At 51.0% G+C, this 16,895-nt stretch overlaps 1 protein-coding gene across 4 annotated transcripts in view; it reads right to left on the reverse strand.

Annotated features, from left to right (window-relative positions):
- ACTR3B (actin related protein 3B) overlaps positions 1 to 16,895 on the reverse strand; it is a 73,609-nt gene that overhangs the window by 10,681 nt on the left and 46,033 nt on the right. For all 4 annotated transcript variants that reach the window (XM_046020665.1, XM_046020668.1, XM_046020666.1 and 1 more), the window contains 3 exons: positions 14,253 to 14,396; positions 10,816 to 10,989; positions 8,712 to 8,804 (listed from right to left, as the gene is read on the reverse strand). In XM_046020665.1, the coding sequence (XP_045876621.1) occupies positions 8,712 to 8,804; positions 10,816 to 10,989; positions 14,253 to 14,396 (411 nt within the window). The remainder of the gene's footprint in view (positions 1 to 8,711; positions 8,805 to 10,815; positions 10,990 to 14,252; positions 14,397 to 16,895) is intronic.

Here is a 16,895-nt window from a genome sequence, read left to right on the forward strand (position 1 = left end):
CAAATAAATAAAATATTAAAAAAAAAAAAAAAGAAAGAAATAGAAAATACCAACAGAAAATTTCAAATAGGCCAGTTTACCCAACAGAACTCATAGCTGTATTTCAGAGACAGAATTTGCAACATAAGCCAACATCCTAAAATACTTTAAAAATTGAGTAGATTACATCTAAACTGGCCATTTATTTTTCAAGTAAATTTCTATTTACATTTCAAACAAGATAAGCACTGTACCTAGTTTTTAGAAAATCACCACTAACGGCTATTTTAATACATTTAATCCTACTTTTTTGGAAAAGGCAAATATTAACAAGTTGATGTAATGGATTTTTTTAAACTTTTTATTTGAAAAGAAAGAAGTTCCCATTTGGAAATAAATAATTTCAAGGTAGCAAAAGTGGAACCACCCTTTATTCAGACTTACCTGTTGTGAACACCTAACCACACCTGCTCCATTGTTCACACTCTCTACACACACACACACACACACACACACACACACACACGCCCTTCTTCTGAGGGTAAAGCACATGCATCAAGGTCCTTCATTCCGAAACACTTCAGTGTGTCTAACGAAGAACAGGGACATTCTCTGATGTTACCACAGCACAACTGTCAACTTCGTGAACTTACGTGAACACAAAACTTTCATCCAACCTGTCTTCCCTGTTCCAGTTTTGGCACTTGACCTAGTAATAGTCTTTACAGCATTTTTATCCCTCCAGGCCAGGATCTGGTCTGGGTTATTACAATTATTTATCATATCTCTGTTATTGGTTTGTTTTTTTTTTTTAGATTTTATTTGACAGACAGATCACAAGTAGGCAGAAAAGCAGGCGGCAGTGGGGTTGGGGGGGGGAAGCAGGCCCCCTGCTGAGCAGAGAGCCTGATACGGGGCTCGATCCCAGGACCCGGAGATCATGACCTGAGCTGAAAGCAGAGGCTTAACCCACTGAGCCACCCAGGCGCCCTGTAATGGATTTTTTAATCGAGAAATAATTCAGCCCGTGCGCACATGACTGCTCACTGTGAACTTCAGAAGCACTGCAAGATCTCGAGTCGCCTTCAGAGAAATAACGCGTATAATCCATTTCCTCATTCGTGCAATAGAAGTGCCACGGTATATATGCAGCCAAACGATTTTAGACACAGTCGCCAAGTTACCCCCATAGGGAAGGGAACACAAACGATGCCAGAGTAGCTGATACCCATGGGAGGACGTGGACACTCACTACCATCCGTCACATACACGGTGCGACTCCACATGGATCAGACGTCAATGTAAAGCTAGAACTAGAGAATCTCTAGAAGAAAATTGTTTTAATCTTCATGACTTTGATGTTGGCAAAAAATTCCTTTGATGGCACATTTAAAAACATTAACCATAAAAGATAAAAATGGATAAACTCGACTTCATAAAATGAAAAACTTCTGTTCTTCAAAAAAGACCACTAAGAGGGGTGCCCGGCCGGCTCAGGGAGTGGAGCACGGGACTCCTGATCTTGGGTCATGAGATCGAGCCACGCTCGGGTAGAGAGTACTTAAGAACAAACAAACACACAAACGAAAGATACCACTAAGAAAATGAAGACGAGCCACAGACTAGGAAAAAATATTTGCAATATACATATCTAACAAAAGACTTGTGTCCAGAATAAAGAAAACAACCCTTACAGCTCAATAAAACAAACCAATAAAAAAACAGGCAGAAAGTTTAGACACTTCACAAAAGGCGGCGCACAGGTGACCAACAAGCACATGGACAGATGGCCAACAGCGCCTGTAACGGGGATCGCACTAACTAAACCCATTACACGGCAAGTTCAGGCACTAATTAAACCCATTACATGGCAAGTTCAGGTTACGAGACCAACAGACAGCACAACCGCCCTGGGGAAAGTCTGCGGGTCTTTATCAAGTTAAACACACACGGACACGCGACCATGGCATGCCTGGGTATTTGCCCGAGGGGAAGAACACATGTATCCACACAGACTTGCACCCAGATGTTCCGAGCAGGTTTTTGTAGTAGCCAAAAACCTAGAAATGAGCCGAATTCTGTATGGGTGGGGGGAAGCCCCCTGGGGGTCGCATCCAGCAGTGCTGACCGGCACAGACAGGGATGACCCGTGCTAGCCTGCAGCTCCGAAGCACGAGCTGAGTACAGGGGACAGAGGACGCCACATATGACTCCATGTGCGTGCAGGCCCAGAAGGTCAGGTCTGATGTGTAGTGACAGAGAGAGGTCTGTGCCCTCCAGCAGCTGGGGCTGAGGGACAGGGACGGCCAGCAGAGAACGGGGACCGTGTGCGGGGGGTGGTCACGCTCTCTGCCTGCACTGTGGCGGCAATTCCACGGCCATGTAGACTCGTCCAATCTCCTTCAATTGTCCTTAAAGTGGGTTTGTTTTATTGCAAGTAAATTCTACCTCCAGCGGAATTTTTGTGAACAGGGCAATGCAACAGAAGGCTGGGATGAACGGAGGACTCGCCGAAGGGGCAGGCCCCGCACCGAGCAGCGCGGCGGGAGGAAGCCCGAGGGACCCGCATTCTCGGGGTCTTCCCTGCCTCACTGCACTCTGCCCGTGCGAGGAAGGGAGCACACGGCCAAACCCAAGTGCATTCAACACTGGACTCCTCCCAGGTGCTGCTGCTGTGCACAGCAGAGAAGCAGGCCCTGTGGCCCGGGCCCTCCCTGAGAGGGAGCTCCAGGCCTCACCCCCATTCCAAGGCCTCATTCAGAGCAGAGAAAATTCTAACATGACCCAGTAATCTCAACAGACTTACAGAGGACCAACCCTGATCTCAACCCGCTCGCCCATAAGGAACTGTCCACCCTGTTCTTCAGCCTCTGAACACAGGCCGTTGTCCTGGACCCCCACTCTGATGGCACCCCCCACCAAGCAAGCAGCCTCCTTCACACAGACACAAGATGCAGCAGCCCCGGGGGGTAGGTCTGCAGGGCCCAGACCAGGTCACGGGTCTGGCTCTCGTGTTCGGCTGCAGCCTGGGCTTCTCAGCACCACAGCTAGCATGGACACGTCCACGAGGGATCAAAGACCTGTTAACCCAGGCGAGCAACTCAGCCAGGAGGCACCTGCTGGGCTCCTGTCGCCAGATGCTCCCATCAGAACCAGCCGCCTCAGACAGCGTCACTAAGGACATGCCGCCGTGAGTGTCAGATGAGGTCCTGGGAAGAAAGAGATCTTGACCCCAGCTACACAATATCAAAGCCCTAACTGCAAGAAAAGAGCTGGATGCTAAAAGAGACACAGGACAGAGCATTAGATCCCATTAAAAATCAGGTTTTCGAAGAATGCTGATTACTCAAGAAAATGCTCACAGCCACAATGCCAAGTTAACATACAGGACACGAAATACACGCATAGCAGACAGAGACCCACCCACTCCTGTTTCAAAACCATGAAAAAAGAAAGATGGCCACAGTAATGATACGCAATGATCACAGAGGAGTGACCTCAGTTTTATGAAAGATTTTGGGATTTCTCAAATTTTCTAAATGCATTTCAAGTGGGAGATAATCATCTTTGCTCGCCTACAGAGTCGAGGGTTTCCAGACTAAAGCTGCACCTTGTGATGCGGAGCCCTGACTTGCTGAACGGCCGTGAACGCTAAGGGTGCGGCGCTCCCCTCGCTCTGCGAGGCTGGTCCACCTGCTTACTCGGGCCGCGGGGCCGGCTGGAATTTTCACTGGCCTTGGCAACTACAGCTAACGCCTTACCTGGCTGCACAAATGTTTGTTTCGTGATGGCCAACAAAAGTCTCCATCACAGAACCCCTCACAAACGGAAAGGTCCTGCCTTTACACCAGGAAAGACGAGGGCGGCTGTGGACACCACACGCAGCCCGTTGGCCACCCGAAGCCCAAGTCAGAGAGACTTGAAATAAAGGATGTAATGTACTGTAAATGTAATGTAAATAATCCTTTATTTCAAGGATGTAATGCCAGTAAGTTCATTCAACGGACACCTAACACGGCACTAGAATGGCAAGAATTCCCATTCCTGGAACTCCTGGAACTCCTGGAACGCCAAGCAGATTCTGGGCAGAGACTCTGCTTACTTTTAATCGCGTTTGACAGACATACACTGCCCCTGCCCACCGCGCTTTGTAACTTTAACCCGCTTCCCCGGTTCCCTGTGGTGCAAAGTGCTCGTGGGGGAGTGTCCCCCTCAGGCCAGGCTGACAGCCCCATCAGAAAGTCCTGGGAAGCCTCTCCCCCAACACTGCAGTCCTGAAAGCCTGTCCCTCTTTAGGGACAAGAGCTTCTCAGGTGGGACCCAGAGACAGCAAACGCAGCCAAGCCTGAACAAGCCAATCTCTAAAATGTGAGCCACAGGGCGCAGACCCGTGCCGCACAGAAAATCCAGGTGAACCCCCAGGGCCGACAGTAAACAGCTGCCCGATTTGGGGGATGAAACGACTAATGACAAACGTCTCACAAGAACGTCTGCACACCCCCCTTTCCCTCGTGACCCCTCTTCCTCCCGCAGCTGCTGTGGTCTGTCCCCAACCAACTCCTCCCAGGCCGCTCCAGCACCTCTTCCCGGGAAACCCAACAGACACTTCTCCGCCCTCATCCCAGAGGCCTCTCTGCATCACCTGACAGGGCGGAGGATAGCTGTCTTCCCTTGGCTTCCAGGGTTTTCTTTCTTCTTTCTTCAACTACCCCATTAGCTTCTGTGATGGCTGACAGTTATGGTCAGCCTGGCCTGGCCGTCACTCCCAGGGATCTGATCAACATTAACCTAGACATCGCTCTGAGGGCATCCGGCAGAGGCGGTTAAGTACCGAGGACCCTCAGGGCTGTGGGTGTGCCTCACTCACAACGAAAGGCCCGGCTGAAGAGAAAACCCCACGTTCCCACAGGACAAGGAACCCTGCCCTGAGGCTGCAGTGCCCACCCGGCCTGGGTCCCAGCCTGCCCTCAACATTCTAGGCTTGCCAGACTGAAAGCGGGCCAATTCTTTCAAACACAGGGACAGCTAGAGCAAGGTCGGATAGACAGGTAGAGAGGAAGGAAGAGAGAAGATAAAGATATAGAGACATAGATTACGGGGCACGTAAACACCTATCCCGCTGTCTACAGGCCAGAAAGAAATAAAAATTGGATGGGAACTACTTTCATCTAAAAAATTATGGACGCCCACCGTGGAGCGTGTGACTCTCGATATCGGGGTTTTGAGCTCAAGCCCCACACTGAGTGTAGAGGTTACTCAAGAATAAATATCTTAATAAATTACTTATCTTAATAAAGATAAGTAAATGAAAATGAAAATGAAAAGCTGTTTTCCTTCTATAAAGATCCTAAGTTTTCAAAGTCGCGCCCTCTACTCACCCACCCACCATCCCTGCTTGCTGTCCACAGGCCCGACCAGGGGTCACTCAAGGGCCAGGAGCGCCTCGGGTGTTTTCAGGAGAGCCTCGATAGCTCACCAAGGGGGCAAGGGGTGCAGTCCCCTCTGTGTCCCTGTCTCCCCACAGCGCACAGAGCCTGGCCTCACGACAAAGCAGAAAAGCCCCATCAACTCCCCCGTTAACCCGACTGGAGGTCTAGCCGCCATCACCACACAGAGGCCACCACAGGAACACCCGCGGCGACGGAGCCAAGACCGCCTTGGCACAGACAACTACGGCCCAGCCAGCACCTTCCCCACCACAGGGAGAGCCGACGGCCCTCAGGGTGAGGTGGTCAGGGACAGGCCTCCCCTCGTTGCAGAATCATCCTCCTTCCACACGTGATGTAATTTTCAGTGTCGTGTGTTGACAGATGTGGGACGTGACCCAGAACCCAGCCGCCAGGCTCTGCAGCTACGTGACCTCCCCCGCGCTTCGTTCCTCCGATCTGCAAAAGGACCGTTTTCCTCAACAGAAGGGTGTGAGGCCTGAAGGACCACGTCCCTGCCCACGACAGGCCTCCGGGGACACAGCAGGGCCACCCGGAGCCAGCGGCCACCTCACGACAGCACCGTGAGGAATGTTTTTCATCCGTTCTCGACACGAATCAGCACCCAATAAATGAGCTGTCACCATTTACAAAGTGATCTGTTAAAGTCTGTGAATAACGTGATTTGTTCAAGAGAAATCTGTTCAGAAACGGAGACACTCAAGGTTGTTTCTAAACAAGGTCAGGGGCATCGGGATAGCAATCAACCACACGAAGGAAATCTGAAATTTCCTATCATTTAAAGAATTACATTTAGAAGCTCAACCACGTTCTCCAACTTCCTGAGCACAAGACTGATAGAAATCTGAGGCTTTAAAAACGTGTTGGGATGGGGGACCTGGGGGGCTCAGTCGGTTAAACACCTGCCTCTTCATGCCGGCTCGGGTCATGACCTCAGGGTCATGGGATCCAGCCCCGACCCGGGCTCCACGCCCAGCAGAGCCGGCTTCAGATTCTTTCTCTCCTTCTGCCCCTCCTCCCACTCACTCTCTCTAAATAAATCAATTAATTAAACCTTTAAAAACACATATGTTAGGAAATGCAAGTAATTGGGTTAAAGCCCTTACATTAGGGCTTTAGTCCCGTTGTCAGTCCTAACCCACCCCTGCCTCGGTGTCCCAGCACCCAACCCTCTACACCAGCTCTGCACTCACCTCCCCAGCCTGTGGCCCAGAGAGCGGCGTGCACAGCCACCGGCCGAGGGAAGGTCTCCCCACACGTCTCACCCGCCTTCACCCCACACCCATCAGAAGGATGACTCTGAGGCCAAGTGACCCGCTGGTATCTCTTCACTCTCACTCCCGGAGGTCACCCGTCTGACCCGCCTGGGGCTGTGGGTGGACCCGGCCCACCCTTCCATCAGTGAGGACCGGGGAGACAAACTGTTAGCAGGTCCTGTGCACATACAGCTTCTGTGGTGGCTACGGAGTCACCTGGGAGCATCTAGAAAGCGGATGGAATTGGAGGCTGGACCCCCCAAGTGGTGAGGGGGCAGAGATTGGAGTGGCTGCTACAGGAGACTTTCTCATTCCCAGCCCCCAGAACTCATCTTCCCTCCTCCGCTTCATAAGCCATATCCCTCCCAGCTGTCATCCTTCTGATGCCTCTGTTCTGAGCACACTGCTGTTGGCAACTTAGACTCTGCACTGGAAATGGCGTCCCAGTGTGATTACAGGTCAGACAGGAAGGAGCAGGCCTCCCCACAAGGGGAGAGACTGGAGGCGGACTCCTCCAGAGAACCCGGGGCAGAACACGAACATGGTAGAAGGAAAGACGGTCTCCTCTTCCAAGCAGCAGAGACTGCCCTCCCCACCCAGCCTTACCAGCTCCCGTCACCGGGGTTAGGGAACCTGTCCAGTGATAAGAGACGTGAAGCAGGACCAAAGACGGCCTGACAGGCATCTGCTCCACTCGGCCCAGCACCCCTAGCCTGGCCTCCTCTGCCCATCTCTGGGCTCAGTCCACACAGTCTCCAAGGCCATCTCTTCTTCGAGAATCCTAGAAATCCACCGAGCGTGACCTACAGTGTCACGAGAAAGAACCCGCCCCACCAGGAGCAGTCCGCAGCCGCTGGTGGGAGCGGTGCACACCTGCTCTCACCTTCGGGGACGAGGAGACACAGCTGGCCTCTAGTGAGGGTTAGGAAGGGGGAGAAGGGCACGTGCTACTCTTTCACTCAGTAAGAAGTGAGCAGACCCCTCAGTCAGTCGTCAGTTTCCCTCTCTTGCACATTTTACTTGAGAAGATACGCAACAAATAAAAATAGAATTATAATTTGTTTCCACCCATAAGAAGTTATCTACATAGTGAGTTTTTTCCAATAATAAGAACAACATTAGTTAACTATGAAATCCCCAGTAATTTTAAAACACAAAAAGTTAGAAAGTAAAAGCTGTCCATTCCCCACCCCCGAAGACACCGCGTGTTCAAATCCTCTTCTATGCACATGCGAGCTCTATTTTTACATAAAATGACGTGACAGTATGTGTAAGTGGTATAACCTTTCTCACATCTTTTCATTTGAACTTACGTACATTTACCTCACTCTCCCTAAAGACTGCCTAGTATCCCGCCGCACAGATGCAACGGGACTCCGCAGCCGTCCTCCCTGAGCCCGATTCTCTCCCCGCCACACGCGCCTCCTGCGTCCGGGGCAGGCAGGCCGGAGCCACCGGTCATGGCTGACAGCGTGATGCGCTCAGGCAGAAGCCACGTTACCATGAAAGCCAGCAGACTTCTACCTTCTGCTCTCGACATGTGGCTGTCTGCAGTATTTCCTTTATCCTACAGGGACGTGGCTAGCTTTTTCTCATTTCGAGGTCCAAAATACCTCGCAATCAAAGAATTCTGGAGAAAATGTTATACGACCATTTCCTCTTTGACTGTTTCATCTCAGGCTCTAACTTCTTCTGGCTACACCACATTTGGCACCAAACCCAGACGTGCATGAAACAAGACCGGTGGATCTCATGGAAAGCATAAGAGGACGTATCTTCTTTCAACCAATGAACACGGTTGAAGTCCAATTGAAAATATAGCTTGCCAGGTAAGAATAGAAAATCCGAGAGTATTTAAATTCAATATTTCTAGCTAACTGAGTCATATTTCCAAATTTAAGTCACCCCCAGTCTAAGAAAAACATTTTACCATCTCACCGGCCTTTAACAAAGCCTATCGAACAAGAGTGGAACGGGAATGTCTGTGAATTCTTTAACGCTGAAAGGAAATCGAAGCACCTAATCATACCTTATACAGCGGACGGCGCACATCGATGGGGCAGTTCTGTATTACTTCATCAACAACATCAGAGATGGATTCCATAAAGTCTGGGTTGGCAAACTAAATTTTATAGAAATATAAAAGAAACATTATACATTTCTCTCAATACGACAAAAGAAAACTCTCTTTAAAAAGTAGCTTTGGGGCGCCTGGGTGGCTCAGTCGGTTGGGTGTCTGCCTTAGGCTCAGGTCATGATCCCAGGATCCCGGGATCGAGTCCCGCATCGGGCTCCCTGCTCAGCAGGAAGCCTGCTTCTCCCTCTGCCTGCTGCTCCCCCTGCTTGTGCTCGCTCACTCTCTCACTCTTGCTCTCTCTCTGACAAATAAATAAACTCTTAAAAAAAAAAAAAAGTAGCTTTGACAGATACAGGATTTACCATACATTTCAAAACTTCACATTCATATTGGTATAATATGCCAAATGAATCCCATGTGACTTGTGTACTGATGAAGACATATGTCCCCTCAAGAGAGGAGATGGCTGGGTTTAGTGAAGGAAAACTAGCAAACTGAACAATGAGACCAGTCCTGTGTTAGGAATACGCGGTGCATCGTGCTGATAAGAGACTATAAAAGCACGTGCATGATACGTAACGAGAAACACCATGAGTACATAACGAGTACATAACACTTACAAATATTCACATCATGAAAGAAATTAGGTAAGACATAACCAAAAACACCCCAAGGACAACAAAAGATCACGGTAGCGGGCTAGAAGATGGGTGGAGGGCTGCCCAATCTGATGGTGGTGGTTTATGTTTTCTAAGCAGGCTCCACGCCCAGCACATGACCCTGGGCTCAGAACTCACGACCCTCAGTTCAAGACCTGAGCTGAGATCAAGAGTCGGACGCTTCACCGACTGAGCCCCCTGTGCCCCCAACCTGAAGACGGGGTCTTTAAAATGACAAAACCGAGACGGTGTTGATCAAGCCACCGAGTGACCAATCTTATACTTAATTCTCTAAGTTAAATACGCTAAAGTATAAATAATTCAATTACATTGTAAGCAGATTTTAAAAATCAAGAGAAGCTTTAATGTACAATAGTCTCAAGGAAGAAGGTAACATCCAATTTCTCTACGACTGTTCACCAGACCCTGTCCATTTCACGTCTTAGGTCAGTATCAGCAAAGGTTTGCATGAATGAGCAGGATGCCCTTGGTGACATTAACTCGGACATCTTGCCACTTCCTGGACGAACGGGGCACAGACGCACCCAGAAATAGGCAGCAGTTTGTAACCGAGTGAATATAAACGGTATTAGGCAGAAATATATACCAAAATACAAATGAAATGCCTTTTATTGAAACCTTAAAATGTTGCCTCATAATTACTCCTCCTGCAAAAGTAGTAATTCTTTGTGACTAATAGTTAAAATGGTGGCATCCGTAATTCTTCCACCACGTAACTAATGGGAAGGCTAGTCCTCCTCCAGCCGAAGCTTCAACTGCTCTGCAGAACCAGTGTCCTGGGTTAAACACTGGGAGCAGGAAGGATGGCCACCGAAGAGGGAGAGACTCTGTGTTACCCCACTTTTACTTTTTTTATTTTATTTTTTTAAAGATTTTATTTATTTATTTGACAGACAGAGATCACAAGCAGGCAGAGAGGCAGAGAGAGAGAGGAGGAAGCAGGCTCCCTGCTGAGCAGAGAACCCGATGCGGGGCTCGATCCCAGGACTCTGGGATCATGACCTGAGCTGAAGGCAGAGGCTTTAACCCACTGAGCCACCCAGGCGCCCCATGTTACACTTTCTTTCATTTGGTCCCTGAGGCAAACGAGCTTTCCTATCAGTGTGAGATTGACTTTAATCCCATTACCTTCCACCGCTCTTCCCAACCACCCAGGACGCGATCAGTCATTAACTGTTGAACAAGCGGGTCAGTGCAGAGGCGACTGCAACCGCCGCCGGGACAGAAGGCAGGGCCGCCGGGACAGAAGGCAGGGCCGGCACCGGGCAGAGCGGCCGGGGGACTGCAGTCCTGCCGCACTGCTCTCCAGGCGCACTAGGTGGCAGCGTCGCCCCACGGACGCCTTACTTTGGCGCCGTCCGAAGCAGACCTCTTACCTCGGGGTGGAAGAAAATCTCCGGCCCCAGGAATCTTTCGTAGCCCACATCTATGACGAACTTCCTCTGGTTGATGGCATTGATACCCGTGTACTGCTTGATCCACTTCCGGGGATCCACGTCGTATTTGGCAAATTCCTTGACTATGTCAGGGCAAATGTAACAGTATTTCTCCTGCAGACGCGAACCCAAAGACGGCACCAGGCATTAACTAGGCAGAGTCTGTTCCCTCCCACAGAAGAACCCAGTGACCCTGCGCATGAAACACGCCGGAACTCCAGTGTGGACGTGCCGTCAGGCCTCCTGTTCTCCCCGTCATGGCAGATGGGACTGTGCTTTGATTCTGGATACGGGAGTCGGCTTTCTCTGCAGCTCAGCTGTACATCTCAGCCTTACTCTCTCAGATTTTGTTGCCCTATTACCTGAAACAATGTCCAAATGTGTCTACTAAGTGTCCTGTCTTGGGGCGCCTGGGCGGCTCAGTCGGTTAAGTGTCTGCCTTCAGCTCAGGTCATGATCCCGGGGTCCTGGGATCCAGGTCTCCCTGTTTAGTGGGGGGCCGTGCTTCTTCTTCTCCCTAGGTGCTCTCTCTCGCTCTCTCTCAAATAAATAAACATCTTTAAATGTCCTGTCTCATCCCTTACTCCTCTGAGGTCCCCATACAGCACTTGCCCAGGCACTGGCCCAGCAGACCTCACGCCTACTGTGACCAATAATTCAGCTGTGAGCCTGCTGTGCAGTGTGACAGGGCACGGCCACGGGCTCTGTGACAAGTACGCACTGCGGGCCTAGGCACAGGGGCTGTGCAAAGGAACAAACACACGCAGACCCCTGCCCGCTGGAACGTACGCTCTGGCCGAGAGCTGGACGTAACCGATGGCCATAACGCGTAAGGAAACGACAGTGTGCTGCACGGAGGGAGATGCGGTGAGAAAACAGAGAAGGCGGTGTAGACGGGAGCACCGGGGGTCCCCACTGCTGCTACCATGACACTCTTCGCCCCGGCGCCGGCAGCCAACCCGCAGACGTGCCCGGCATTCCCTCAGCATCTGGTAGCGTGTGACAGGCAATCTGAGGGTGGCCCCTCTGTCCCCACAGCTGACCTCAGAGAGCCAGCAGGTGGCACCGGGGTACCAGCTCCCAAAAGTGAGCTTCCTGGGGGCGAAGGCCCGGTGGGCTCTGTCCATCCGGCACTGTCGGGTGCACGCTGGTGCTCGTTACACGTTCCCGAAGGACCTCTGCAGGTGTCTTCCTAACACTGAGTTCTATGTTTTTTAGGATCCCCGGATCCTACTCTAATAGCAACCTTAACGCACTCTCGCAGAATTAACAAGACCGACAAGCCAGGGTTGTTACCATCCCGTGGGCCCTGACGCTAGAGGGGGTGAGTCGGGCGAAGCGACTGGAAAGCTACCGGGCTGGCCGCAGACCGTAAGCAGCCAGAGGCCTGGTCAGCGCCCTGCAGCCTCGCTGATACCAGAAGCGCCTCAACAGACTTGGCTGGAGGGCGGCGGTGTGAGTCTTAAATTCTGGACTCCTGCCGCAAGGGGGCTGTGTGCCTGCTCATGACCCCAGGGGACAGCCAGAGGACTACCACGACACCGGGGTACCTCTCAACCACTTTCCAGAATCTCCTCCTTCACAGGAAGCAGAGAGGAGACAACGAACAGCAGGCTACGCCACACAATGGGGCCAGCACAGCTCATCCGGGGACAGGGGAGGACTCCTGGTGTTCACCATTGAGCAGGACGTGGTCACAGCCTGAATGGCAAGCTCCAGCTGCCGGGTGACAACTGGGCCCCAGACAGACTGTGAGCAAAGTGGACCCCACCGCAAGGACCAGGAGAGCACAAGTCCTCACACTCCGAAACCTCCAGTAAAAATGGGACTCTCACACTCGCCAGACAGAGCCCTCAGTGTCAGGGACAAGAAGTTCAATCCTGGGCGCCTGGGTGGCTCAGTGGGTTAAGCCGCTGCCTTTGGCTCAGGTCATGATCTCGGGGTCCTGGGATCGAGTCCCGCATCGGGCTCTCTGCTCAGCAGGGAGCCTGCTTCCCTCTCTCTCTCTCTGCCTGCCTCTCTATCTACTTGTGATCTCTGTCAAATAAATAAATAAAATCTTTAAAAAAAAAAAAAGAAGTTCAATCCTGAACCACATTAGTAACAGCTGTGGGGTGACGAGAGAACATGCATCAAATATCCAAATTTCTTTCACTGAAGAAAGGCAAGGAAAAAAGGAAAATCTTGGGAAATATTTTAATCTAAAAGAAAGTCTTAGAATACTCTGTAAACTCTGCCCCCGGGTTCGCCCAGGGCAAACTATTTCTAGCCCTGGGAGTGCCTAACCCCTAACACTCCCATCCCCAGGATGCTGGGGCAGCTGGCCATCCTCCCAGCAGGAGCCCGGGCCTACACCAGTGCACCCTGTCTGGAAAGTGCCGGTTTTTACCAAGAGTGGCATACGAAACGTGGGTCCTCTCTGATGACTCTCCTTCCATCAGCCCACTACCGGGAGCTCAGAAGGGAGTGGGGGCTTAGGCTCACCTCCCCTTAGCAAGCCCGTGTTCCGTGAAACAGGAGATGCTCCTGGTCCCGTGTCTCACTTCCCAATCACGCTCCTCTCCGAAAACGGACAAAACCCTTTCCTCTTCAACTACATGCCAGTTATCCTTGCACTACTAAACATCTCTTGCCTTTTGGCTTAAAAAAAATAATCTGTCCTGATTTTGAAACCTAAAAAGAGAAGTCCCTTCAGAAAGGGCTTGTCAGCTGCCATGTACAGAGTAATACAAAGACGAAACTGATGGGCCAGGTCACGTGGACAGTTTAAGGACCAGTGAGCCATTTTTCTTCTAATCCTACTGATTTACATGGTCAAACCTCCTGCGACTTCTCCGGCACGGTACCCGAGTCTAGCAGATGCGGGAGGATGTTGTTGAATGGTCTGAGATCCTAGAACGGCGTCATTCTCAGCCGCCGTTCCCAGGGCACAGAAGCTCAGCCCAGCACCAGCCGCCAGTCGGAGGACGGGCCGGCTCCGCAGAACGCCCAGCAGTGCTGCTGCTGCTGCCTGCGCCTCTTTGCAGAAAGGAAGCACAGAGGCAGATGCGGAAGGCACATTCAGTTAATTGAAGGCTCCATCTAATGAGGCTCCAATTAAATGATGCTGTACTATGTGCGCCTGTGCTCAGTACCAGAGATCAAGCTGTCCGCACTTACAGCGGAGCCTCCACAGCGTTCGCGCTCGGAGAAGGCGAAGCTTCCAGGCTTTCAGCCCCTTAGCTCAGGTGGTCAACAGAACAAGACCCACATTCTTGGGAGGGGAGAGGAAGGAGGGAGGGAGCAGGGGTGATGACGGCAAGGGGAAGTGTCCAAACACCGTTTCTCTCTCCCCCCAAACCGGCCCATTCCCCGGCCCATTCCCCGTCTGTTTTTACCTTAATGGCTTTTGCGGTCTCCAGTGACTGCTCAGGAGGGATTCCCACCTCCCTCTCCCTTAGCAGCTGCTGAATGAAATACGTAATGTCTCTACCTGCAATCGGGATGTGTTTGATGCAGCTTCCGATGACATAACCTTCTGCCTGGGGAGGAAGAGGAGGCAGAACGACCGGAGTGAGTGACCCCAGTGGGCAGAGCTCCCAGATGCTGAACGTCCTGCCCCCTGGGAGCCCAGCACGTCCTGGACCCCCAGTCCGGGCAAGGCTCAGGACAGGAGGCCTCTGAAAACGACTGCATGCACAAGCCCATTAATATAACCTGAGACTCTCTGCAAACAACCAAAACGATTACATCAGAAAAGTAAAGAGAAAAACCAGTGCATTTCCAAAAAGTTGTGCCATCTGTGAGGACAGGAACAAGGGAAAAGCTTTACCTATAAAGTGGGAAACCAACTAAGAACCTACTGACATTTAGGAGTCAACAATCTGGCTAAGTACCCAGGAATTAGGCTCAGACAACCTGGATGCAAATCCCGGCTCCACGACTGTCCGCTGAGTGACCACACACAAGCCTGTCAACGCATGTCAGCCCCAAAACCTTCCTCCACAATATGGGCAAACAAACCCCACACGTAGTTTACAACAGAGACTTGGTGAAACACAGTAAGTCCAGCACATAGCGCTGTTTGGGGGCACGTACTCGGTACTTGATAAACGGTCCCATTTATGGTACCAAGAGCTGCACGTGTTGGGACTAATTCTGGTCAGTTAACCCTGTGCAGCTGGAGACCAGTGCTGGTCAGGAGCTGGGCCCCTCTGGCTGGACGGGCTGTGTGCCTGGTCGGCAAAGCACGTCTCTGGGGCCCGGACAGGAAGCAAGCCAGGAGTTCACATGCCGGCCACACACAGGTGGCCCCAGCCCCTCACCAGCTATCCTGGGGGCATAAGTTGCCCCAGAAGCCATGGCTCTCCAGGGGCTGGTGGCCAGAGTGGGCGGCTCCTACCACAGTCCCAGGCGAAGACAGGAGACACTCCAGGCTCCACATTCCGGCACCGGCTTCTACGCCACATGCCCACGGGAGGCGGAGGACAGCGGTGACCACCGACCTCACCTTACGGGTGGGCTGGGGCTAAGGGTTACCAGCACCAGACACATCGGCAGCTAAGCTGCAAGGATAGGTGCCCGAACTCCTCTCGTGTGCTTTCTGATGGACCTGAACTCTAGAAGTAAAAGACTAGTCTCTCCACAGTGTCTGAGCTGTTTGTGAAATATTTTGACATGGAAATAAAAGATGGTACAAATTATTAAAGTAATAAAGATTAACCCAAACTCACAAGAATATTAGCGAACACAAACTACTCACAAACTGAATTATCATATTCTATGGAGTACGTGTAACATTTTCTAAAATGAAGTTGACCAGCATTAAGTAAGTATTGGCTAAAAAAAAAAACCCCTACATGTCCAACCACAGGAAAATAAATGAACAGGTTATCCCATACCCACATAATGGGCTATAATGCAATTATTAAATATTTCTTCACAGAATATTTAACCACAAGAAAAAATACTAGGGACAAGCCAATATGCAAAACATAACTTCAAGATCATATTATACAATTAAAACATATGACCAGACACAGAATATCCCAATTTTGCCTAAAACATGCATCCTTGTGCACCTAAGAAAAAGAACTGGGAAGGTTCTCCCAACAAAAGTATGATGTGGTTCTCTGGGCAGGTTTATGGGTTATGTTACTTTCTGTTTTACAGAAATTTTGTACAACAAATGTAATTTCTATACTTAGAAAAAAACTGATTAAAAAGACATAGATAAAATGTCTAAAACCACTTCCTCTGTGGACCTGTACACTTGGTGAAATCTGTTTTCTCTACTGCTCCTCATTCGAGACTGGATGGGCCGAGCGGCAGCCCTCCGGCACCCCTGCCCCCGGGGCTCGGCTGCACCGAGCGTGGAGGGCAGGGCCGCAGAGACAAGCCCAATGCCAGGACCCCCGTCAGTGTTATACACCGAGCGGCACTAACACTTCACAATGACCCGGAAGAGGAGTAAGCGTGCTGGGAGGGCCCTGTGCTCCCAGCCCAGGATCCGCAGGCATCAGCCAGGACTGCCCCATGCCTCCTTCCCCCTCTCCAGCAGGGACCCCCGGAGGTAGCACGGGACAAATCTGGCGTTTCCAATTCCTGACTACAGATGTCTCTTGAAGCCTGAATTAGGAATCAGTTCTCTAAGGTTTAAAAATTAAAACCAAAAAATGACATTGCAGAGCACTCTGCAAGTCAAAATGTACAACCTCTCCTTCTTCGTTCTTGAATCCATTTTTTAAAAAACAAGACGTAATTCCTCGAATAATTCTTCTAAAGCATGAGGGGCTCAAAGCCGCACACATCCGGTCCCAGAACACAGCAGTAACCCTCCAAGGGGTCATGCCCCAGGCCAACAATCCGTCTTCAAGATGACATCTACCCAGCAGCTCCGCACGCAAGCCGAGAAAAGTCCCCGGGTGATGCCACCCCAGGAGGAGCACGCGGAGGCCAGGGAGTCGGAACCGCGGCTCACGCCCCGACTGCGGACATCTGCTCGGACAAAGTGAAAACCACCAACGCCATGGTGAAGGGAC

Source organism: Meles meles, chromosome 10 (genome assembly GCF_922984935.1).
Source record: "Meles meles chromosome 10, mMelMel3.1 paternal haplotype, whole genome shotgun sequence".
NCBI classification, from domain to species: Eukaryota; Metazoa; Chordata; class Mammalia; order Carnivora; family Mustelidae; genus Meles; species Meles meles.